At 57.1% G+C, this 24,470-nt stretch overlaps 1 protein-coding gene across 2 annotated transcripts in view; it reads left to right on the top strand.

The window, feature by feature from the left end:
• The window catches only part of DHRS7B (dehydrogenase/reductase 7B), a 39,552-nt gene that overhangs the window by 10,407 nt on the left and 4,675 nt on the right, over window positions 1–24,470 (top strand). Inside the window, exons 1-3 of one of the 2 annotated variants that reach the window (XM_062216646.1) lie at window positions 9,237–9,318; window positions 15,118–15,296; window positions 20,778–20,887. In XM_062216646.1, the coding sequence (XP_062072630.1) occupies window positions 15,143–15,296; window positions 20,778–20,887 (264 nt within the window). In that variant the 5' untranslated portion in view covers window positions 9,237–9,318; window positions 15,118–15,142. Of the gene's footprint in view, window positions 1–9,236; window positions 9,319–15,117; window positions 15,297–20,777; window positions 20,888–24,470 lie in introns of those variants that run through there. The other variant, XM_062216645.1, reaches the window with a different exon arrangement.

The raw sequence follows: 24,470 nt of genomic DNA, 5'->3' as shown, positions 1-24,470 counted from the left end.
AATGGCCCCCGAGGGACTAATTAGTGGCCTGGATATGGCTAGAGAAAGAGTCTCTGAGCTTTGAGAACAGGACAGTAGGAACTTCTGAAACTGCGAAAACAAAGAGAAAAAGAGGTGGCGAGAAACCAAACCGGAACAGTGAGGTGACTGTTGAAGATGTGACGTGTGCACAAGGGGAGCTTCAGGAGGAGGAAGAAAGGCCCGGAGATATCGGGAGCAGGCGTGATCGGGGGTTTCCCTCAGATCCACCTCAGACGGCAAACTGCAGCTCCAGGAGGCTCGGGGGACACCCGGCAGCACGTCTCAGGCTGCCTGTGCTGTGGCGTAGTGGGTAAAGCTGCTGCCTGCAGTGCCATCATCCCATATGGGCACCGGTTCAAGTCCCGGCTGCTCTTCAGATCCCGCTCTCTGCCATGACCTAGGAAAACAGAAGATGATCCATGGGCATAGGCCCCTGCACCCGCGTGGGAGACCTGGAAGAGGCTCCTGGCTTCGGATTGGCCCAGCTCTGGCCGTTGCAGCCATTTGGGGGGTGAACCAGTGGTTGGAAGGCCATCTCTCTCTCTCTCTCTTGCTCTCACTGTCTGTAACTCTGACTCTAAAATAAATTTTAAAAATCTTTAAAAATATAAATAAAGAAAATCGTAGGGCGGGTGATTTATAAAGAACAGAAAATTATTTCATAGTTCGGAAGGTTGGCAATGCAGGACTAGTACCCTAGCCGGGTCTGGTGGGGGCCTCCTACATGGTGTCATGCGTGTCTGCTCACAGGACAGAAAGGGGGAAAGGGGGCCAAGCCTGCCGCCAGGGCGCCGGACCCCCTTCCCTAGGATGCTTTGTTACTCAGCCACCTCCCAGAGGCTTTGCCTGTGGTGCTGTTGCTTTGAGGATAAAATTGTGCTGTGAATTTCAGAGGGGACTCAAAGACAAGCTGCCTGTAGGCTAACACGTTAAAACTTCAGAAAATCAAAGATTAAAGAAAAAAAAAAAAAAAGATGGTGAAAGAAGCCAGAGAGAAGAGTCCGATGCTCACCTGACGTCTGCTGACGTGTGACTTCTCTGCCACCCTGCTAGCAAGGCGGGGAGGGGGAGCGGGCAGTGAGAGAAGACCCCCGGCCAGGAGCCTGTGCCTGCAGAATTAGCCAGAGCAGAGACCCAGGGGAATCCGTGGCCAGCAGACCTGCCTTGCAGGAGAGGTTGATGGAAGTTTTCAGACAGGGAGAGCGATGCAAGTTAGAAACTTGTCTGGAGAGGATCATTGGAGAAGAGTGAGTGAACGCGAAAGAGAAGCTCTTGGCCGGCGCTGTGGCTTAACAGGCTAATCCTCCGCCTTGCGGCGCCGGCACACCGGGTTCTAGTCCCGGTTGGGGCGCCGGATTCTATCCGGTTGCCCCTCTTCCAGGCCAGCTCTCTGCTATGGCCCGGGAAGGCAGTGGAGGATGGCCCAAGTGCTTGGGCCCTGCACCCGCATGGGAGACCGGGAGAAGCACCTGGCTCCTGGCTTTGGATCAGCGCGATGCGCTGGCCGCAGCGGCCATTGGAGGGTGAACCAACAGCAAAAAGGAAGACCTCTCTCTCTGTCTCTCTCTCACTATCCACTCTGCCTGTCAAAAAAAAAAAAAAAAAAAGAAAGAAAGAGAAGCCCTTGTTCACGACTAAACCATTACAACCAGCTGGAGCAGCAGCAGGGTATCTGACCGTGAGCGCTCAGGGGCCGTCAGCCAGCTGTGCATCAAAAGTAGCAAAAATGGCTCTTGTACTGAAATGCGCAGCCTTTTTTTTTTTTTTTTTTATCATTATCTCCTGATCAACATGGGGTAGCCATGATTTGCATATTATCAGGTGTTGTAAGTAACCTACAGGTAATTTAAAGTATATTGAGGGGGGCTGGTGCTGTGGCGTAGCAGGTAAAGCTGCCGCCTGCAGTGCCAGCATCCCGTATTGGCGCTGGTTCAAGTCCCGGCTGCTCCACTTCTGATCCAGCTGTCTGCTGTGGCCTGGAAAAGCAGTAGAAGATGGCCCAAGTCCTTGGGCCCCTGCACATGCGTGGAAGACCTGGAGGAAGCTCTTGGCTCTTGGCTTTGGATTGGTGCAGCTCCAGCTATTGTGGCCATCTGGGGAGTGAACCAGCGGATGAGGGGTGTGTGTCTGTATGTGTCTGCCTTTCAAATAAGTTAAAAAAAAAAAAAAGACAATTTAAAGTGGATTACTGTTTAACACCTCCCACCCCAGTGAAATGCCTCCAGACCGTATTGTGAGGCGTGTGGGGGACAGAACAGCCACCAGTGCACAGGGCCGTGGGGGTCCGAGTCCTCAGGAAGGGGGAGGGATGGAGGTTGAAGATGGCGGGAGGCCTTTCAGCAAATGGGCTCAGAAAAGACATTGTGCAGAGTGGTGTGGAGGTGGGAGCCAGGCTGTCCCAGGCACCTGGGCTCCCTTTGGTGACTTGAGGTGACCTGGTGTGTGTGTGAGGGGGGGACAGGCTTGAAGATTGTGTGCAGCGGCTTCCGTCAAGTGAGGGCGCTGAGGTTGAGCACTGGGGTAGGGGTGTGGACGGCCTTGGTGAGGGAGGGCTGGCACCGGCCTGGTCCCTGCGGGTGGTGGCCGGCGGATCACCCCGGGATATGCCCAGGGTCTCGTGTCCTCTGTAAGCAACTGCAGAGGTCCTCGGGACGTCACGATGTGGCAGCCCCCATGAGGATCATCCTCAGAGGATGAGAGAGCCCAGCTCCGGCACCCTCTTTAGGGCTGGGTGGCTCTGCATTTAAATAGTGCTTCTGATGCAGGTAGCGAGGGCTCCTGGAGTGCATGAGGAAGTGAGGCCTGGCAAAGTGCAGCCCCCCTTTGGCCCAGTGAGGGGCACAGAGACCCCACCCCAAGCTGCCCCGGGAGACGTGGCTGTGGCTCCAAGGTGCTGGGTTTGTTCCTTGCTAGCTGGAGGATTTATTAGCCGACGTTGTCGTACAAGGGATGCCTGTGACAGAGCAGATTATATTTACTTTTGCAGCCTCATTTGAGGAAAGCAGAACATGAGACGCGCATTGCAGACATGCTCAGAGGTGTGCAGAAGTGCAGCAGTGGGCCAAGCCCCCCTGGAGTCAGGACACTTGGTCTTACACTTCCTGGCCCACATCCTCGACCTTGACTGTGTCCGCCTTCGCCTTGTCCTGTGGCCAAGCTTAGTATGCTCTTTGTGACCCTGAGCTAGCTCTGGTCCGTAGCTGGATGTATTTGCCTTTCTAACTTAAACGCAGCGTGGAAAGGTGGTCCTTACACCATTACCTGCATTGCCAAGGACTGTAATGGATAGTAAAGATTTTTTGAACTTCAGGCATTTTTTTTCCTTTTTAATACTTTGGAGTTAGCCACATAGATTTTCTTTCCTTTTTTTTTTTTTTTTTTTTTTTTTTGTTTGTTTGTTTGTTTTTAAGCCTGAAAAACCCTGTGAGAGAAAGAAATAAAGGGAGAGAAATGTATCTGTGCAGAACAGTGGGAAATGTGCTAGCAGTGGATGAGATAGATTGCGTGTTTACCGTAGCCTGTCCTGAGGTGACACGGAGGCCTGGTGACAGGCAGTGATAGCGCTGGCTGGGCTATTTTTGGGTGAAAGGACAGCCGTTGGCGGTGGTGCAGCCTCTCGGGTTTCTGTGCGTTTCTTCCCCCGTCCGTCTTGCCGCTCTCTGGCCCTGTCTGCCTGGGCTTGCAGCGTGGAGGTCGGTGCCCTGGCAAGGTTCACGTGGACTCGTCGGAAAACTCTTCCTCCCTCCCTCCCTCCCTCCCTCTCTCTCAGAAGCTGCTTCAGAGAGTAGAGCGTTTCCTAGTTGAATTTCATAATAACGTTTTTCAGTTCTATAAATAACTCAGATTCCGGGCAAGCCACCGGCCTGGATAAATTACAGTAAGGCAGATTGTCCGAGAGACCCAGGGGTCAGAGGCGGGGCTGCTCTCCAAGTCCACCAGGAGGCCCGGGACCCAGTGTGTGTTGGAATTCAGGCTAATCTGATTCCAGCCCCGATTCTCCACATTGAACCCTTTGTAAATGACATGCCTTTGGGGCCGCCGTTGTGGCGGAGTGGGCTAAGCCTCTACCTGCGGTGCCCAAATCCCATATGGGTGCCGGTTTGATCCTGGCTGCTCCACTTCCTATCCAGCTCTCTGCTGTGGCCTGGGAAAGCAGTAGAAGATGGACCAAGTCCTTGGGCCCTTGCACCCATGTGGGAGACCTGAAGGAAGCTCCTGGCTCCTGGCTTCAAATCGGCTCTAACTGTAGCGGCCATCTGGGGAGTGAACCAGTGCATGGAAGACCTCTCTCTCTCTCTCTGCCTCTCCCTCTCTCTGTCTGTAACTCTGCCTCTCAAATAAATAAATAAAAATCTTAAAAAAAAAATGACATGCCTTTATCCCGGTTGCTTTTACTGGTGTCTGAAACCGTTGGCCAGAAAGGAGCTGTGGCCGGGTGTGGTTCACATGGTGACTGGCCCAGGGCCAGAGCGTCCACTTGTTCCTCAGGCTTCGTCCTGGGGCTCTTGCTCGTTACCAAGTAGAAGCAGCGCAGCTGTGCCCCAGCTTTCCCTGTGGTCTGAGGGCTGCCTCAGTTTATCTCCACAATTTGGCCTCACTCGGGAAGGCGTGGAAGGTGCTGGAGGCAGAGGGTGCAAGGCCAGATGCCTTTCTCAGAGGGCTGTGTGGATGGGGGAGAGGCAGCTGCGTGGGCGTCACTGAGGCTCTGTGTGGAGGCACGCAGGCTGCCTCTGCCCGGCAGTGGGGCGTCAGGGCTGCCACAGGACACCCCGGCGGGGCTGCGGGTTGAGTAGGAGCTGGGGGGCGTGTGGCAGGCAAGAGCCTCCCGTTTACCATTAACCCCTGGAAGAATGTCTTCTGTCACAAAGGCCCCGAAAATGATGATGATTTACTATATCTTAAGCACCTTTGGTACCATTGAAAATACAGGCCCAGTCTGAATATCGAGTTCAGTGTGAGAGATGTGGCTTTGGTACAGTGTCAGGACTTGGGGGCCGCTACCCCTTGCCTGTCAGTCAGTCCCCTGTGTGTGGACCACCTTGCTGTATTTCAGTGAGAAAAGCACATTGGAAACCAAAATTGGGTCTTTATTTGTTTATTTGAAAGAGTGGCAGAGACAGAGAGATCTTGCAGCTGCTGGTTCACTCCCTGAGTGTGCGCAACCACCAGCACTGGGCCAGGCAGAAGCCAGGACCACCAGCTCCACAGGGATCTCCCGCGTGGCTGGCAGGGGCCCTGGCAGTCGAGTGGCCATCCTTTTCTGATTCCCAGGCAAATGAGCAGGAAGCTGAATTGAAAGCTCAGAGTAGCCGGGACTTGAACCGGTATGGGATGCAGGTATCCCAAGCATGGCTTAACCCGCTGCACCACAAGGCCCACTCCTAAAATCGGCTTTTGTTGGGGCCGGCGTTGTGGTACAGCGAGTTAAGCCACCACTTGCAACACCGACGTCCCCTGTGAGCGCTGGTTTGAGTCCCGGCCGTGCTACTTCTGATCCAGCTCCCTGCTGGTGGACGCGTGGGAAAGCAGCAGAAGGTGGCCCAAGTGCTTGGGCCCCTGCCGCCCACGTGAGAGGTCCTGGTGGTGTTCCCAGGCCCCTGGCTTCAGCGTGGCCCAGCCCAGGCACTTGGGGAGCTGCAGGCATTTGGAGAGTGAGCCAGTGGATAGAAGATCTCTCTCTCGCTCTCTGTCTAGCTCTGCCTTTCAAAGAAACGCTTTTTTTTTTTTTTAATGGCTTTTGTTGTGTTTTGTTCCTGCTATAAACCTCTCTGAGGCTCGCCATGAGGAAAATCCCATGGAGCATTGGTTCTCTGCCCTGCGCCGTGACCCCAGAGGCCGGGTCCGGCTCCCTGGCCGAGGTGCCCGAGGGGCTGGCTGAGAGGTGAAGGAGGCAGCGTGGCCGAGAAGGCCCGAGTCAGAATGACCGTGCGCCTCCACTGCAGGTGTCCCCTCAGGCCTGCCTGCTCCGCCACTGTCCCGTCTCTGTGAAGACAGTCACTTCCTTCCTGTTTGGTTCTCTGCAGCCCAGAGCCTGGGACAGATTGCACGCAGTAGGCGCTCAGTAAATCCTCACAGCCAGCATAGCGGGTGCTGTGCTCTTTTGTCCTTGAGTGTCTGGGAGTGAGGCCTGCACATGGTTCCCGCCACATACTCTGGCTTAGGGTCTGTTGGCTCCTTTCACATACATTGGGTTCTCACCTTCATCTTTGCATTGACACTTATCCACCTTGTTGCTGCAGAGGCAGAGAGAAAGAGAGGGAGAGAGAGGGAGACACTCCCCAAATGTTGCAACGGCTGGAGCTGGGCCAATCCGAAGCCAGGAGCCAGGAGCTGCCTCCAGGTCTCCCACGCAGGTGCAGGGGCCCAAGGACTTGGGCCATCTTCTACTGCTTTCCCAGGCTATAGCAGAGAGCTGGATGGGAAGTGGAGCAGCTGGGACTTGAACTGGCGCCCATATGGGATGCCGGGACTGCAGGCGGCGGCTTTTCCTGCTACGCCACAGCACTGGCCCTGAGGAACAGCTTTTTGAACTATGAGCTTATTCAGGATACAATTTAGGAAGCTGACTCTGGGGCTGAAAATAAAAACTGTTTGAGGGGGGCCGGGGGAGCAGGCACTGTGGCGCAGTAGATGAATGCCCACATCCCATGTAGGAGTGCCTGGATCTTTGGCTCCAGCTTCCTGCTGGTGTGCACCCCGGGAGGCTGCAGGTGATGGCTCCCTACGGTGAGCCCCCACCACTCATGTAGGGTGCAGTGGAGCAGGATGGAGCTCCAGGCTCCTGGCTTCAGCCTGGCCCAGCCCTGGCCGCTGCATTCAGGGAGTGAGCCGCAGGTGGGAGGTCTTGCCCACCCTGTTTCTCTGCCTTTTCAAATAATAAAGCTTAGGGGGGATTATTTATGGTCTTAGAATTTTTTTAAAAGATTTATTTATTTGAAAGTCAGAGTTACAGAGAGAGGTAGAGACAGAGAGAAAGGTCTTCCATCCGATGGTTCATTCTCCAGATGGCCGCAACGGCCGGAGCTGCGCCGATCCGAAGCCAGGAGCCAGGAGCTTCTTCCAGGTCTCCCACGTGGGTGCAGGGGCCCAAGGACTTGGGCCATCTTCTACTGCTTTCCCAGGCCATAGCAGAGAGCTGGACAGGAAGTGGAGCAGCCGGGTCTTGAACCAGTGCCCTTACGGGATGCCGGCACTTCAGGCCAGGGCATTAACCCACTGCGCCACAGCGCTGGCCCCTATGGTCTTAGAATTACATGGAGGTGACAGTTGCACAGCCCTCTTTGTACTAAAATGCCCTCAGTTGTACACTTTATTTTATTTTTTTTTTTTTATTTGACAGGTAGAGTTAGAGAGAGAGAGAGAGAGAGAGAGAGAGAGAGAGAGAGAGAGAGAGAGAAAGGTCTTCCTTCCGTTGGTTCACTCCACAAATGGCCGCTACAGCCGGCACACTGCGCCGATCCGAAGCCAGGAGCCAGGTGCTTCCTCCTGGTTTCTCATGTGGGTACAGGGGCCCAGGCACTTGGGCCATCCTCCACTGCCCTCCCAGGCCACAGCAGAGAGCTGGACTGGAAGAGGAGCAACCGGGACTAGAACCTGGCACCCACATGGGATGCCGGCGCCGCAGGCAGAGAACTAACCAAGTGAGCCACGGTGCCAGCCCCAAGTTGTACACTTTAAATTGTTAATGGTTGATGTTATGGAACGTGAATTTTACCTCAATTTAAAAAAAAAAAAAGTATTTATGGGGCCACAGTACAGGACTTAGGCTTAGGATTCAAAGATTACCAAGAGGGAAGAAGGATGGGAATATCCTTAGGTTCTTAGAACTGTAGCTAAGAGCCGGCGCCGCGGCTCACTAGGCTAATCCTCTGCCTTGCAGCGCCGGCACACCGGGTTCTAGTCCCGGTCGGGGCACCGGTCCTGTCCCGGATGCCCCTCTTCCAGGCCAGCTCTCTGCTGTGGCCAGGGAGGGCAGTGGAGGATGGCCCAAGTACTTGGGCCCTGCACCCCATGGGAGACCAGGAGAAGCACCTGGCTCCTGGCTTCAGATCAGCGCGGTGCGCCAACCGTGGCAGCCACTGGAGGGTGAACCAACGGCAAAGGAAGACCTTTCTCTCTGTCTCTCTCTCTCCTTGTCCACTCTGCCTGTAAAAAAAAAAAAAAAAAAAAAAACCTGTAGCTACAAAACATCAAATCTGTTAAAAACTGATTAAAAATTCAAAAGACAAAAAACTAGTAGTTGAATGGAGGAGCTGGCAACCTAGGACCCGAAGTGACCCACAGCTGTTGGTGCAAAGTTATAAGCATGGTCCTCTTACGGCACACACTTATTCAGACTTTATTTATTTGCTGATTTATTTATTTGAAAGGCAGAGAGAAAGAGAGCGAGTGAGCGAGCTTCCATGCACTGGATCCAGAACTTAATCCAGGTCTCCCACGTGGATAGCAGCGGCCCAAGTCCTTGAGTCGCCCCCGCGCGCATACAGACCGTATTGAGTCTCAAGAGCCCCTATTACTCCTGTGTTTGCAGCTTTGGGTGCACTGTTTGCGGGGAGGGGGATTGCCCCGGCCAGCCAGCTCGGGAGCCAGCAGCCCGTTTGCATCTCCTCATGGGGATGAGCATCGCCATCTTGATCAGAGGACGCCTTGTCGTGGGGCCCGTGTCCCACACCGGTCCACGCGGGGGACCCTGAAACCAGCTCCCTAGAACTGACTTGCCTGGCGACTTGCCCGTTGTCCCCCCAGGGGGCTGGGCCTCTTGCAGACACTCCGTTCTCTTTAAAGGCACACCAGAAACCAACAGTGTTTCTCTGCCGAGCGTCTCGGTAGCCACGGCGGATGTGTGTGCATCCTGACAGCGGCCAGGCTCCGCGTCGTGTGCCGCTGTCTCGCTGTCTCGTGGCCACCCGACTCCAGGGAGCCGCACCACAGGGGCCGGGCTGGCCGCTGGCACCTCCCCCTGGCCGCGCTGGCCGGGTTGCTGTGAAGCTGTGCTCGGCGTCTTACTGGAGAGCAGAGCTCCCTGCCACAGGCTCCTCTTCCCAGAACCGAACGTCCCGGGGGCAGCCTGAAGTACTCCCAGCCTGCCATGTGCCTCCACCAATGCCAGCCCGTACTGCTTTAAACCCAGGGCCTCCGGGCTCGCATCCCAAAATACACCCCATGGGCCGCTCGGCCGGGGCTTGTCCCGGCATTCCAGGGAGGGCCTGCTGACTCGAAGCTATCCTCTGGCTTCTGGCCTCAGCCGCTCTGCCCGAGGCCCAGGACCTGCCACGGGCACCGTAGCCGCCACCCGAGGTAGGATATTGTTCTTTCTTTCCAGTCAAAGGCAGCTTCTCAGACACTTGAAATACAATGAAGCAGCTTTATTCTGCTTTTACTTTGTGGAGATAGGGACTTTTTTCAGATGTGGGTCCCGAGCATGGCCCGTGGCTGTGTCACCTTAAATAGACCAGCCGATCAGAGCTGGTGGTCACTTCGGAAACGCAGGGCTCGGCGGACGTGTGTGGGAACAGCACCCTGTGTGCTCCCGGGGTCCCGAGCCACTCCCTGCTTCCCAGCGGGCTCCCTCTCTGCCCTCTGCCCTTCGGCCTGCTCTCCTGGAACATGGCAAACCGTACCTCGACTAATCCTTCTGACAGGCCTCAGTTCATTCTTTCTTGAGCTTCAGAGGGTTTTCAGATTCTCCCCTTTGGTTCCCAGATGCAGGTGTCCTGTCCATGCATGCTTTCTGAGTGGACGCCAACAACCTGTTTTCCTGGACGAGTTGTGGTTTTTGTTTGTCTGTCTGTCTGTCTGTCTGTCTTGCTTGAGCCAAGAAGGGAGTCTTGGGAACAGAATCCGTCTGTGGGATACAGTGCAGGGCCCAAATGCCTAAGTACAAGGGGTGGGACGCCCGGCAGAAAGGGAGGTGTTCCTGGCCAGAGCAGCTTTCTTGTTTCTGGTTTGAAAGTCCTTTAAAAGCACCCCTGGATAGGCCGGCACCGCAGCTCAATAGGCTAATCTGCCTAGCGGCGCCAGCACACCGGGTTCTAGTCCCGGTCGGGGCGCCGGATTCTGTCCCGGTTGCCCCTCTTCCAGTCCAGCTCTCTGCTGTGGCCCGGGAGTGCAGTGGACGATGGCCCAAGTGCTTGAGACCCTGCACCTCATGGGAGACCAGGAGAAGCTCCTGGCTCCTGCCTTTGCATCGGCGTGGTGTGCCGGCCGCAGTGCACCAGCCGCGGCGGCCATTGGAGGGTGAACCAACGGCAAAGGAAGACCTTTCTCTCTGTCTCTCTCTCTCACTGTCCACTCTGTCTGTCAAAAAAAAATTAAAATTAAAAAATAAAAGCACCCCTGGGGAGCAGCTGAACTCCAGGGAGACCTCACGACCCCAACTTCCCCAGTCCTACTGGACAGTCAGTCCACGGGGCCTCTCCCCAACTCTGGCCTCTCCCCCACTCTGCACACCTGGGGTGAGAGCGCCCTGACCTGGTGACACACAGAGGATAGGGGCAGGTGGGCGTGGCTCATCCGCCCACACCCCCGCGGTTGATGGCTTTGCACATGTTTCAGTTGTGGGTGCTGCATCCTTCTGATGACCACTGCATGACGGCTTCTGTGTGGGGGTGTCTCCTCCCTTCTTTTCTGGCCCCGCCCTCTCCCTCTGTCCCTATCCTGCTTCCTGCCAGAGCTCACAGGGGTGCTGGACAGACTGTCCCTTCTACTGGAAGGGAAATCGTGAGCGAGTCGCCCCTTTTTTCATACGATCAGTCCTGCCTTCCCAGTCTGTAATCTGGCCGTATGTGTGAGAGGAGCAGTTACGAAGCACTCGGTGTCAAAGCCTTAATTTATAAGCTTGTCAGAGTGAGCCTTCGTCACGTACTTCCCCAAGAAAGCAGCTCCCCCTGCGCCACGGGGCGATCTGCCTCCTGGTCTGGAAGTGTGGCAGCTGGGACGCGGTTCCCTCCTGCTGAGGCAAGAAGGCCACAGCTGCCACAGCAAGGCGGCGGGGCCCACGGCAGCTCCCTCCCATCGTGGTCCTGGCTGCCCAGGACAACAGGAAGGAGTTGGCACAGCTCTTGCCGGTAGCCTCGCTCCCCAAGGGCCCATCGCTGTGACCAGGTGCACAGCAGAGGGGAAGGAACGTTGGGAGCTCCTTAGGAATCTGAAGAGTCAGGATTGCCAGTAAGAGCAGCTTCACCCGGTCGGGGAAGCTGTGGTGACCCTGAACCTGATTTTCAGCCAAGTGGCCGGCCGTGCAGTCTGCCTTGCCCCAGCCTGGGAGAGTCCGTACCGACTCCTGGTCTCCTGTGCCTCCCTCCCGGTGCTGTCCCGGCTTGCCACACTGAATGCACCTGTGCACTCTCCCCACAGACAGTGGCCGTGGGCGAGGATGGAGCCTGTCCACCCGGCGCCACGTTTGCCCCCAGGGCCGGGAGACCCAGGCTGGCCCGCGCTGTTGAGTCAGGCGCTCACGGAATCCCACAAGTGTCCCAGACGGTGTGTAGCTCTCTCTTTTTCTTCACGTCCCGGCTGGCTGGCTTGAGTTCTGATTCGGTTGCATGAAATTGCAGTGCAGGGGGGAAGCTTCGCCAGTCTTCCGCTAGGGCCCTTCCTCGGGGAGCCCTGCCCGGCCAGTCCGTGTTCACACTGCTCTTCCCCGGGTGCACAGTAGGTGCCTGTGTGGTGCACAGCAGGTGCCTGTGTGCTCACTGTCTGCTGTGCTGGCTTTGACACCAAACTCGCGATCGCGACACGGGATCGTGGCTGCCTCTGGGGATGTCATTAAGTTAAAGGGCTTGCGGAGGCCTCACGGTCAAACTGCACTGAACTCTGTGTTTAATGAGTGTCCTTCCTTTGCAAAAAAAAAAAAAAAAAAAAAAAGTATTCATAAACCAGGGGCTCTGTCAGGCCGCCTTGGAAATCTAGTGGCTGGGAAATGCGTTCTGTGCCATGTGGGGGGTGGGGGTACCAGTTCATTGTGGGCAGCGGTGTTGCAGCCCCACGTGACTCATCTAACCTCAGACCATACCTGGGGGTGCGGGGTGCTCCCACCCTCCCCTGAGGGTTAGGGTCCTTCCCCCAGGCTGCTGGGTGGCTGAGGCAGGCTACCTCTGGAACCTGTGCATTTTGGGAGGCAACAGGCTGTGTGCTTGATGCTTAAGCCCCATGACCTTGTGTGGGGCTCTGGGCCCTGGCCCCAGAGGCTGAGTGCTGCTGTCCCTCCCTAAGCAGCACCCCCAATGCCTCTCCCACCCCCTGCTCGTTGCAGGCAGTGGCTGGGCCTGGGCTGCTCTGGGCAAGGCAGGGTGGTCCCGCTCTGAGACCTGCCCGACATAAGCACCTGGCATTACAGCGTGGGGGGGGGGGGCTTTTCCCAAATGGCCACCCAGCTGGGTTGAATTCTGCCTGGCCTGGCCCAGTTTATTGTGTGAAAGTTCTATGCTCTATTTACCTCAAGGCCTACCCGTGCTTTCTGTCACTTGCTATCATTTCCTGTTTGTTGGTGTACCAGCAAAAAGCTCATCATTCATGCCCGCACCCCCGCAGTTACTGCTCCTGCCCCCAGGAAGCCCTCTCAGTCCCCGCATTCAGGGGCCAGGCCCCGTGGAAGACCCCAGGCAGCACTGCAGAACCAGGATGGTGTGGACACCAGTGCCTGTTCTGAGCCAGGGGCCAGGGGGTCCATGGGGCCCGGCACCTCCCTGTGGCCTGAGCACACCTGGGCGGAGCATCCTGTCGTGGGCAGGGACGGTTCCAGCAGCACCTGGGGAAAGAGCTTGGCGCTCGCGATGCCACCTTCATCCCCAGCTCCTCAGAGTGTGCTTGCCGCGACAGAGGCTCAGAGGGAAACGCATCCACTTAGCCTTTAGAAGTGGACTGAGCGGCAGTTGATAGAAAGCAGTCTTTTTTTTTTTTTTTTTTTTTTTAACAGCCCAAGAACGTTGTTCCTATTCGGGGATCGAGAACTTAGGTGTATTTGGAAAGGCAGGTTTGTGCTGGCCATTCCAGCTGGAGGCAGCGCTGTTGCCTAGCTGGGGGTTCCCTTAGGTCAGGGCAGCCCTTGTACGTGAACTTCAGGAGTGGAGCACCCTAGTGCAGAGGTGGAGGCCCGCCGGAGCCTGCAGAGCTGGCCACATCTCGAGAAAGGAAGCCGAAAATCGTTCTAAGTTTGCGGGGCTGAGGCAGTGCGGCGTTTAGTACGTGGGTGAGGGTTTTGCATACTCTCGCGTATTCCCAAGCTGATGAATGATTTAAAACTTCAGGCTGGGGTGGACACTGGGAACTTGGGACACCTGTGTTGCACAGTGGAGGGCCTGGTTTGAATCTGAGCTAGTCTGCTTTTTTTTTTTTTTAAGATTTATTTATCTGTTTGGAAGTCAGAGTTACAGAGAAGGAGGGGCAGAGGCAGAGAGAGAGATCGAGAGCTTCTGTCCGGTGGTTCACTCTCAATGGCTGAAGCCAGGAGCCAGGAGCTTCATCCAGGTCTCCAACATGGGTGCAGGGGCCCGAGCACTTGGGCCAGGGAGCTGGATCAGAAGTGGAGCAGCCAGGACTCAAACCAGTGCTCACAGGGGATGCCGGCACTGTAGGTGGAGGATTTACCCACTAGGCCGCAGCCCCGGTCCCTAGCTTCCTGCTGAGGCAAACCCTGGGGAGCAGCGGGCGACAGCTCAGGTGGTTGGATTCCTTTTGCCTGTGTGGGAAACCCAGGTTGAGCTTCAGGCTCCTGGCTTCGGCCCGGTCCAGCTTGGGTTGTTGTAGAGTGAAGAAACAGACCTGTTTCTCTTTTACCTCTCCGCCTTCCAAATGAAATGAAAATCAATAAAGGAAAACTGAAGCTTCGGGCTGGTTCTCCAGGATGCTGTTCTGGGTTTGCAGCACCTTCCTTCCTGTGCTCATAGCACCGCAGCCCTGGGGGCGGACGGGGGCCTCTGGCCCGGTATGCTCTGGCCTACTTGTCAAGCCCCTCCCCACCCCACTTCTCACTAGCTCATCCTTTGCCTTCCTTCCCTGGCAGTAGCTTTGGGTACAGGAGCATGGGTGAGTGACAAGAAATAGGGGCGGCTCAGGGGGCACAAGAAAAGTAAGATCATCTGTGGAAAAAAGCGATACATTTTCCAAAGGACAGCAGCACACTTGACAGATGCCCATGTGACCGACAGGGTCCACTGAGACTGCCCCGCGAGAACGCCGTGTGTGTATGTGTCTGTCTGTCTGTCTGTCTGCGGGCGTGTGGCACAGTGTAGCCCTGCCCTGAGCTCCTTGGGGCGTCCGTGGGCCTGTGGTCGGAGGCTCCTCTGTGGTGTCACAGCTTCCGCCCAGAGCTGTCCTGCCCGGAAGCCCCTGTCCCTCGAGTGTTTGCTTAGAGGTGCAGAAGTGCCACGGTTCCCTTTTTCATTTGCTTTTTTATTTTATTTTATTTTTATTTTTGACAGGCAGAGTGGACAGTGAGAGAGAGAGAGACAGAGAAAGGTCTTCCTTTTTGCCGTTGGTTCACCCTCCAATGGCCGCCGCAGCCGGCGCACTGCGCTGATCCGAAGCCAGGAGCCAGGTGCTTCTCCTGGTCTCCCATGGGGGTGCAGGGCCCAAAGACCTGGGCCATCCTCCACTGCCTTCCCGGGCCATAGCAGAGAGCTGGCCTGGAAGAGGGGCAACCAGGACAGAATCCAGTGCCCCAACCGGGACTAGAACCTGGTGTGCCGGCGCCGCAAGGCGGAGGATTAGCCTGTTGAGCCACGGCACCGGCCTTTGCTTTAAAACTATTTTTTTTAAAGTCTCAAAATTACTCAGGGATTGAAAATGATAATGGGCATTACTTAAGTTCCCGAACGTTAAGGAGAATCAGGTGAGCGCGGTAGGCTGCCCTCTCCGTGACGCCCTCCAGGAGGCAAGTCCCTGAGCTGGGTGATAACCTCAGCGTGTTCTCTGGGGACCACGTGGGGTGGCGTAGCTGGAGGACAAGCGACGCGGAACGCAGGGTCTGGAAGCCCCTGGCCGGGGCTCAGAGCGAGGGCAGTTAGGAGCGGGCTGCTGTGTGGCAGTCCCGGGAGGGGCCTGGGCCCTGCCGCTCTGCCGCTCTGCCACTGGTCTGTCTGGTTTTGTGTCTCCCAGGAGGAGTCTGCTGAGAGTGCGGGCCATGGACTTCCTCACGTCCACCGCCATCCTGCCCCTGCTCTTCGGCTGCCTGGGCATCTTCGGCCTCTTCCGCCTGCTGCAGTGGATGCGAGCCAGGGCATACCTGCGGGGTGCTGTGGTGGTGATAACGGGCGCCACCTCGGGTCTGGGGAGAGGTAGGTCCTGAGGTGGGGATGGGTGGGGCGGGGGAGGAGCCGGCACGCCAGGGATGTGGAGCAGCTCAGCTGCACAGGACACAGGAAGTGCAGATCAGGGGGCGGGCCGGATGTCACCATCAGTGGTCCTTTGGAAAAAGCTAGGGCTTAAGTGCATTGAGAAGTGGCCCTGGCTCTCAGCCTCCGGGTGGGGCCAAAGCCAGTTCTGACTCAGGCCAGCTGGAGACTCCGTGGGCAGCCTCGCTCTGCTCCAGCTGCTTATTTTTGTTAAAAACGTTATTTAATTGTTTATTTGAAAGACAAAGAGAGAGGTCTTCCATCTGCTGTTCGCTTCTCAAATGGCTACAATGGCCAGGGCTGGGCCAGGCTGAAGCCAGGAGCCAGGAGTGCCATCCAGGTCTCCCATGCAGGTGCAGGGGCCCAGACACTTGGGCCATCCTCCCACTGCCCTCCCAGGCGCATCAGCAGGGAGCTGGGTCAGGAGTGGAGCAGCCAGGACTTGAAAAGTTGCTCTGATATGTGATGCCTGTGTAACAGGCAGTGGCTTAAGCTGCGCCACACACCAGCCTCCTCCAGCTGCTTAGTGAAATAGGGGGGGTCTCTGTGTGGAAGTTCAGAATCTTCAAGCAACAGACAACTAATTTGGAAAGTGTTTTAGCTCTGTGAATGCCAAAGGAAGCCTGCCTTTTGCTGGAATCAGCCAGCACCCCCGGTTCTAGGCCTGCCTGTGTGCTTCTGTTCACTCTCCCCCGACCCCGGGGCCGGACCTGGGCAACAGAGACGGGCTCAGCGATGCCTCAGCCATTCCTTCAGCAGGCGCTCGGCCCGGTTCCGTTCTGATTCGTGAATACCCTGCCCCCGAGTCTCGGGGACTGTGTGCTGGGACGAGGGCCTGGAGTCAGTCAAAGCCCCCGCCCACTCCTCCTGGACAGAGGAGCTGCAGAGGCCTTGTCCCTTGCCCTCTACGTACAGGCGTGCCGCACCGTGCCCCCTGCCCTCCTGCCTCGGCTTCTGCACACGAGCACACGGCACACTGGCACGCCTTCCCCTCGGTGAGGCTCCGCGGGCCAAGCGCTAGGGCAACAGAGGAAAGGCAGGGTCCCTGCCCTCCAGGGGGCTGCAGTCCACGGAGAAGGGCGCCTTTGCCTCCCGGTGTTGCCGTTCCACCACGGGACGTTCACAGCTGGGCCTGCTGGGCCAGGCGCATGTGAGCATCCCCCTTTGCTCAGCAGTTTTAGGTGCGTGATCTCACTGAATGCCAGAGCTGAGAGGCCTGTGTCCTGTGGGACCCCAGAACTCACCGTCTGGAAGCCTCGCCTGGCAAGACGGTGGGGCTGCTAGGCAGGGCATTCTGGGTGGGACTGGAGATGAGTGCGGGGTGGGTGCTGTGTGGATACCAGGGCACAGGCGGGCCCTGCCTGGAGGGTGAGGGGCCCACAGCCTGGCTTCACTTGCAGGTCCCTGTGGATAGGAGGTGACACATGGGGACATGGGGGTGAGTGCCACCTCTGGCACTGGATCTGCAGACTTTCCAACGGACAGCTGCCTCCAGGCCCGCTGCCCCCCGCCTGTCCTCGGACCTGACTCAGCTCCTATATATAGGCCCGGCAGCAGCCGCTGCACTGGCTCCCAGAGAGGAAGTGGGTCTGCGAGCTGGCCGGGCGGAGCGGCGAGCGGCAGGTGCCCCAGAGTGCCCTCCTCGGTCCCACCCGCTGCCCGCCCGCACCATGGAGGGAGGAGACGGCACATTTGGGAAAAGCAAGCCTCTGTCCTAGGGCCCAGGGCGTTCTCTCTGAAGAGGGGCTCACTGGGGCGCAGTCATTCTGCTTATGCTGTCGCAGGGAAAGTGGGGACAGGTTCTTTTTTTTTTTTTTAATACTTATTTATTTATTTTGAAAGTCAGAGCTACACAGAGAGAGGAGAGGCAGAGAGAGAGAGAGAGGTCTTCCATCTGATAGTTCACTACCCAATTGGCTGCAATGGCTGGAGCTGGGCCAATCCAAAGCCAGGAGCCAGGTGCTTCTTCTGAGTCTCCCACGTGGATACAGGAGCCCAAGGACTTGGGCTATCTTCCACTGCTTTCCCAGGCTATAGCAGAGCTGGATCGGACGTGGAGCAGCCAGGACTCAAACCGGCGCCCATATGGGATGCTGGCGCTTCAGGGCAGGGTGTTAACCCGCTGCGCCACAGTGCCAGCCCCAGGGATAGATTCTTAACCACTGGCCACCTCGAGTGCAGACAGCGCTGTGGCTGCCGCTGAGGACGCACTGCTGTCCTGTGGCTTCTAGGAGGGCCCGTCGGCCGTGCCAGCTCCGTGGAGGGTTGGGCTTGTGCGGTGTCCAGACGGCTTCCTGTCTTTCTCCCGGCTGTCTCCTGTTCTGTGTGTTTAGGCTACGTGAGCTTGCCCTTGTAGAACAGTAGAACCATTGAGCAGACGCACAGAATGTTCTGGATGCCTACTTCAGCCAGCCCGAACCACACGGCCCTCACAGCTCTCCTGATTTATGAGCAGGCGTGCCGGCGGCACTGCATCGGCGCCTGCAGCCCCAGAGACACGGTGCCTTGGAGCTGTTTTCCTTCCCCTGCCCCCCTCCTGCCGGTGGACGGCTTCCAGTCTCTTGTTCCCATGTCTGTCACCTCCCTGCACAACATCCACTTCCTGCCGCTCCGGAGAGCGGGAGCAGAACTGAGGCGCCCTTCTTGCAGAGCTGTAGATGCGCCAGCGCCTCCCTCCCGTGTTCTGCGTCTTTGCCCCTCGGTAGCACCTTGCAGCGTGGTCCAACAGGAGAAAAAAAAAACTGAGCCCCAGGTTCCCCGTCTTCGGGAATGCTTGAGCAGCTCTGGTGAGCGGTTCTCGCCTCAGCCTCAGGAATGCTGGCACCGGCTGGGAGGGCCGCCCCGCTCCGCACTCACAGGCCTCTTACCAGGAAGGGGCTGGCGCTCGGGCCACGCCAGACCACCCAGGGACAGGCAGCAACTGTCTGCCCTTCTGTCCAGCGGGCCAGTGAACAAACGCACGAGAAGCTGGAGGAACACACCTGAGAGATGCCTGCCTTCCATCTCCTGAGCCCCTCCTTCCCGGGAGCTCTGGGGGAAGGGCTGAGAGCAGGTCACCCTGCAGGAGCCCCCAGCCCTCTCCTCCCTGCCAGAGATGTCACAGCCTGCTCCCTCTGCCCCCTACCAATGGCTCGCCCTGCAGGACAGGCCTGCCCCTTCCGCGAGCCGCGGAGACTGGCTTCCATGTGGGACGGCCTGCGTGGTGCGCTGGCTGTGCCGTGGTCACCCAGGGGCCTGGGGCAGAGAGGGAGATGAGGCCTTTGCCAAGCGCAGGCAGCCCCTCTTTGCACACACCACACGTTCCTGTTAGGCAGGTTCTAGAACATTCAGGAAAAGGCCGCTTCGAAACACGAGGGCAGTGGGCGCTTGTGTGGTGCCTTCTGTCCACTCAGCATATACTGAGTGCTCACCTCTTCCAGCTCCACAGTCACCCCTGAGTGAGGCTTCTTGCTACCTGTATCTTATGGAAGGGGGAAATGAGAAGCAGGCTGTAACAGCGTGGTCACACAGCCAGTAGCACTGGGAGTTGGCTTGGATGTGGGAGGTCCAGCTCAGCCTGTTCTACTGACCGCTGGGCTCTGTAGCTTTTCAAAACTAAGTTTCCAGGGACCGGCGCTGTGGCTCAGGGGATTAAGCCACCACCACTACCGCCGCCTGCAGCGCCAGCATCCCATTTGGGCACCTGTTTGTCCCAGCTGCTCCACTTCTGATCCAGCTCCCTGCTAATGGCCTGGGAAAAGCAGGGGAAGATGGCCCAAGCGCTTGGGAGTGGGGTGCAGGTGCATACCTGGGCCGTACGGGGAGCGCCGTCACAGGGTTCTTATATGCTGGCATCCCTCTTACTAGCACTGCAAGTCCCCCCCACCCTGGAGAGAGCCTCCCCTTTCTTCCTCCCGGATAGCTCATATTTGGGGGTGCAGGTGATGGTGGGACTTGGCCATGACCTTTTCAAATTGTCAGTTGTGAAATAGTTATGTCACACACATACCATGTACCGTTTCAGCCATTTCCAAGTGCCTAATTCAGTGGTATTAACCACTGTCCATGTCCACGTGGCACACCTGGAGGAAGCTCTTGGCTCCAGGTTCCGGCTCAGCCCCGCACTGGCAGCCATCTGGGGAGTGAGCCAGCGATGGGAGATTCTCTCCCTGTCTCTCCTTCCCGCTCTCCAACTCTGACTTTCAAATAAAATCTGCGAAAAACAACACTAGGTTTCCAGGCTGCCAAGGCTTTCGGCAGGACACACCCGTGGGAGGATGAGAGAGAGTCTCCCTCTGCCCTGCCCCCAGTTCTCAGGGTTCACCCCTGCCTCCAGAGGATGACTGCAGGCCTCCCCTGGGACTCCAGCAGCAGAGCTGGAAGGAGACAAGATGAAGGCCCTTGTCCCAGGCAGCAGGGCAGTGGTGTCGACGGGAACCCAGGGCTGCCCACACGTCCCATTCCTGGAGAAGCCGCCGGGCTAGGGAACAATGGCGAGACGAGACCTGCCGGCACTTGAGAGAGCCGGGCACCTATGCCTCGGCTCTGGCCACCCCAGCCTTAGCCATCAGCTCTTTCTCTTTGCTCTTGAACTTCCCCTAGCCCCTCTGGTTCGTGCTCGTTTTGCTGTGTCCCAGTGTGAGTTGAGCTCTGTTTCTGGTAACCAAGAGAATACTGGGTGAGAGACCCCCTCCCTGCCATGGCCCTAGCTGAGGTCCTTTCTAGTGGGCTTGGTGGAGCCTGGTGTCTCGCCCAGGCCCCGCCATCCCGGCAGCAGTGAGCCTGTTACACAAAGACACCCTGGGTGCTTTGCTGTTGTAGGCATTAACCTGTGACCTCCACTTGTGTCATTTTGCTGCCTGAACTCATCCCTCCAAGCCCAGCCAGGCTGTGAGACTCTCCACTTCCGCCCAGTATCATCGGTCCCCGACCCTCGGGTGCAGCACCCAGGAAAGTGGGCCCTCACGCTTCAGGACTCCCAAGCTGAGCCATATAAGTACCCCAGCAAATCTGTGCTGGTTGGATTTGAGCAACATGGGAACAGCATAGATAGGGCTACAGCACGGTTTTAGGAGACCATGGCGCCAGGGTGGCTGGCTGCCCCCTACCAGCTACGTGGGGTAGCTTTGCCGCCTGTCCCCAAGAACACTCCTGTGGCCTACGTGACTTCCTCAGCTGTGAAAATGGGACGGTGCCCAGAGGACTGGCTGTTGATGGAAAGTTCTGAGCACAGAACTTAGCCTAGCTGTCTTCCGCCTGCCTGCTCCTTGCCCTGTGGACGCCGATCACCAGCCGGGCCCTAACGGTGGCTCCGTGAGGTCTGCAGGTCCTCCAGTGCATGAAGGATCAGCCAGGCGTCCTGCAAGCCTGGCTGAGCCCGCCCCACCCCGGGGAGAGGGCTTTGCCCTTCCTTGGCCGTCAGGGTTCTTTCTCTTCCTCCCTCAGAATGTGCCAAAGTCTTCCACGCTGCTGGTGCCAAGCTGGTGCTCTGTGGCCGGAACGTGGAGGCCCTGGAAGAGCTCACCAAAGAACTCAGCACTTCTCATGCCACCAAGGTGAGCCCAGGGCCATGTTTCTTGTGGGTGTGGGCTGCACGTGCACACCTGGGCCGTGTGGGGGCCGCCGTCATGGGGTTGTCATATGCTGGCACCCCTCTTCCTAGAACTGCAAGTCCCCCCACGGAGATAGCCTCCCCTTCCTTCCTCCCGGATGGCTCATCTTTGGGGGCGCAGGTGATGGTGGGACTTGGCTGCGACCTTTTCAAATTGTCACAGTTGTGAAACAGTTATGTCGCACACATACCATGTGCCATTTCAACCATTTCCAAGTGCATTACCCACTGAGTGGCATTACCCACTGTCCGCATCTGAAACTTCGCCACAGCCCTGCAGCCTCCCTCTCACCGTGTGTCTCCGTGAGTTTGCCCACCCCCCAGGTGCCTGCCCCACCGAGAAGGGAGTTGCGCAGTATCCAGGTGCGTTTGTTTCCCTGTCTGACTCACCTCACTTGGCACCACGTCCACAGCTTGTCTCCAGGCCACAGCCTGTGCCGGAGGCCCCTTCCTCTTTAAGGCTGGGTCACGTTCCACGACGCGTACGTGCCACATTCTGCTTAGCTGTGCCCACCGGTGGACACCGGATGGTCTCCACATTTTGACCACAGTGAGGAAGGCCGCTGTGGGTACGAGGATCCTCTCTTGGAGTTTCTGCTGTCACTGACCTGGGACAGACGCCTGGGGGCAGAATCGCCCGAAGGTCTCTCCACCCCCCACCGCTGGCAGTGCCGCAGTCCGGTTTCAGCCTGCCCTCCTCTAACCCTTGGGACGCCTCCATCCGGGGAGGTACGACACGAGAGCTCGCCATGAGTCTGATCTGCGTTTCCCGAGTCGCAGGCGATGCTGGGCATCTTCTCCTGTGTGTGCCGGGCACTTGTGTATCTCGAGCGGTGTCCCGGTCCCTTGCCCTTCTCATAGTCACGTGGTCGTCACTGCTGGGTTGCGGCATTCTTTGTGTGTTCTGGACTTCCCAGTCCTTAGATACTTTCTCTCCCATCGAGTAGATCGTCTTTTTCAGTTTTCCTCATTCTGTCCTTTGAAAAAAATCGTTTTTTTTGATGGGTGAAACCCAGTTCATCGGTGTTTTTTTGGCCTGTGCCTTTGGTCACATCCATACACTTGCCGCCAAGTCCAGTGTCAGGTAGGTAGGTCTCCCCACGTTTCCTCCTATGCGGGTTTTCACTCTCACGTCTGACCCAGCGGAGTCAGTGGCACTGGGCAGTGTGAGACTGAGTCCAGTGCCACCTTGGACAGCACTGCTGGCTGACTGTGCTTGCTGGATCTGCTTGGCGCCTTGGGAAAGAATCAGCTGGTCGCGTCTGTTGAGGCTCTTTGTTCTATTGCATTGTGATTACGTCTGTCAGTGTTGGTGCTGTACTCTTTTTTTTTTTAAGATTTTATTTATTTATTTGAGAGGTAGAGTTACAGACAGTGAGAGGGAGAGACAGAGAGAGAGAGATCTTCCACCCGCTGGTCCACTCCCTAGATGGCCACAACAGCCGGAGCTGCACCGATCCGAAGCCAGGAGCCAGGTGCCTCTCCTGGTCTCCTATGCGGATGCAGGGCCCAGGGACTTGGGCCATCCTCCACTGCCCTCCCAGGCCACAGCAGAGAGCTGGATGGGAAGTGGGGCAGCTGGGACACGAACCAGTGCCCATCTGGGATGCTGGCACTGCAGGCAGCGGCTCTACCCACTACGCCACAGCGCTGGCCCCGTGGGTCATCTCTTAAAAAGATCCGTTCTGGCGGTCTCTTGCTTGAAGAGGTTAGCCTGCTTCCCATGCACGGAATCACCGGAGAGGGAGTTCTGCCCATTTTCTCTCTCCCGCACGCCTCCTAGCTCTCCCCTCACTCTTCCTGTACTGCGCCCTTTTGCGTTGGGTTGAATTATTTTGGTATGAAGTGCTTTGATTCCCTTCTCATTTCCCCACGTGTATTTTCTTCGTGGTCGCCTGGGAATACAATCTAACGTCCCACAGCTACAACACTAATTGAAATGCACACCAATCAGTTGCAGTGGCATACAGACTGTGCAGCCCTCCCAGGCTCTTTCTGCGGTAAGCGCAGCAATCCGTTTGCTCCTTAGGCTGTAGCTGTTTGTTACTCATTGTCTTTATAGTGGCCTCCTAAGCCAACATCAGGAGCCCCGTGGCCCTCCTGGGCGTGGCCGCCACTCCCTCCGGTCCCGAGCCCAGAGGCCCTGAGCGCTTCCCGTATCTGGGAACATCTTAGTTTTCCCTTCATTTTTGAAAAAACAGCTGTGCCAGACACAGCATTCTTGTGTTTCTGTTTGTTTTTGTTCTTAGCACTTTGAATATATCAACTCCACAGGCCTTGGCTTTCAAGGTTTCTGATGAAAATCCCACTGAGGGTCCCCTTGTACGTGAGGACTGCTCTGCCCTCGCTGAGCTCAGTCCCCGCGTTGTCTCTGATTTCTGTCTCCCGACGGCTTCGCTGTGTGTATCCGCGAGTCTCCTCGCCCCGTCCTCACCTGCAGTACCTAAGACACAGTTGTGTCCAAGCCTTTGCCTGTTGCGTGCATCACGTGGCTTTCTCAGGCGTGTTTGCCAGAGGCTTATTTACGTTTTTGCACGCCTCCCCCAGATGGGTAGAGCACCTTTAACTGCACTGGAACTGGGGCTGCCATGAGGCGTAGCGGGTTGAGCCACTGCTTGTGATTTCGGCACCTCCGTGCTGGAGCGCCAGGTTGTAGTCGGGCTGCCCCACTTGCGATACAGCTCTCTGCTAGATGTGCCTGTGGGAAGCAGCAGCTGTTGGCCCAACTACTTGGGCTCCTCCCATTCACATGGGAGACCTTGATGGGGTTCCTGGCTCCTGGCAGCCATCTGGGGAGTGAACTAGCAGCTAGAAGACCTGTCTCCCTCTTAGTGCCAGTCTGCCTTTCAAATAAATAAATATTTTTTTTTTTTTTTTTTTTTTTTTTTTACAGGCAGAGTGGACAGTGAGAGAGAGAGAGAAAGGTCTTCCTTTTGCCGTTGGTTCACCCTCCAATGGCCGCCGCGGTAGGCGCGCTGCGGCCGGCGCACCGCGCTGATCCGATGGCAGGAGCCAGGTGCTTCTCCTGGTCTCCCATGTGGGTGCAGGGCCCAAGGACTTGGGCCATCCTCCACTGCACTCCCTGGCCATAGCAGAGAGCTGGCCTGGAAGAGGGGCAACCGGGACAGGATCGGTGCCCCGACCGGGACTAGAACCCGGTGTGCCGGCGCCGCAAGGCGGAGGATTAGCCTAGTGAGCCGCGGCGCCGGCCATCAAATAAATAAATATTTTTTAATAAATTATTGATTTATTTCATTTAAAAGGCAGAAATACAGAGAGAGAGGGAGAGAGATACAGACAGAGCGTCTTGCATCCATTAGTTCATTCCACCAAGTGGCCTCAACGGCCAGGGCTGAGCAAAGCCGAAGCCAGGAGCCAGGAGCTTCTTCTGGGCCTCCCACGGGTGCAGGGCTCCAGGCACTTGGGCCATCTTCTACTGCTTTCCCAGGCGCATTAGCAGGGAGCTGGATGGGAAGTGGAGCAGCCTGGACTTGAACCAGCGCTCACATTAAGGCAGGCAGAGGCTT

The sequence above is a fragment of the Lepus europaeus genome, chromosome 18 (assembly GCF_033115175.1).
Source record: "Lepus europaeus isolate LE1 chromosome 18, mLepTim1.pri, whole genome shotgun sequence".
NCBI lineage: Eukaryota > Metazoa > Chordata > Mammalia > Lagomorpha > Leporidae > Lepus > Lepus europaeus.
This window is presented reverse-complemented; position numbering and strand designations above follow the sequence as displayed.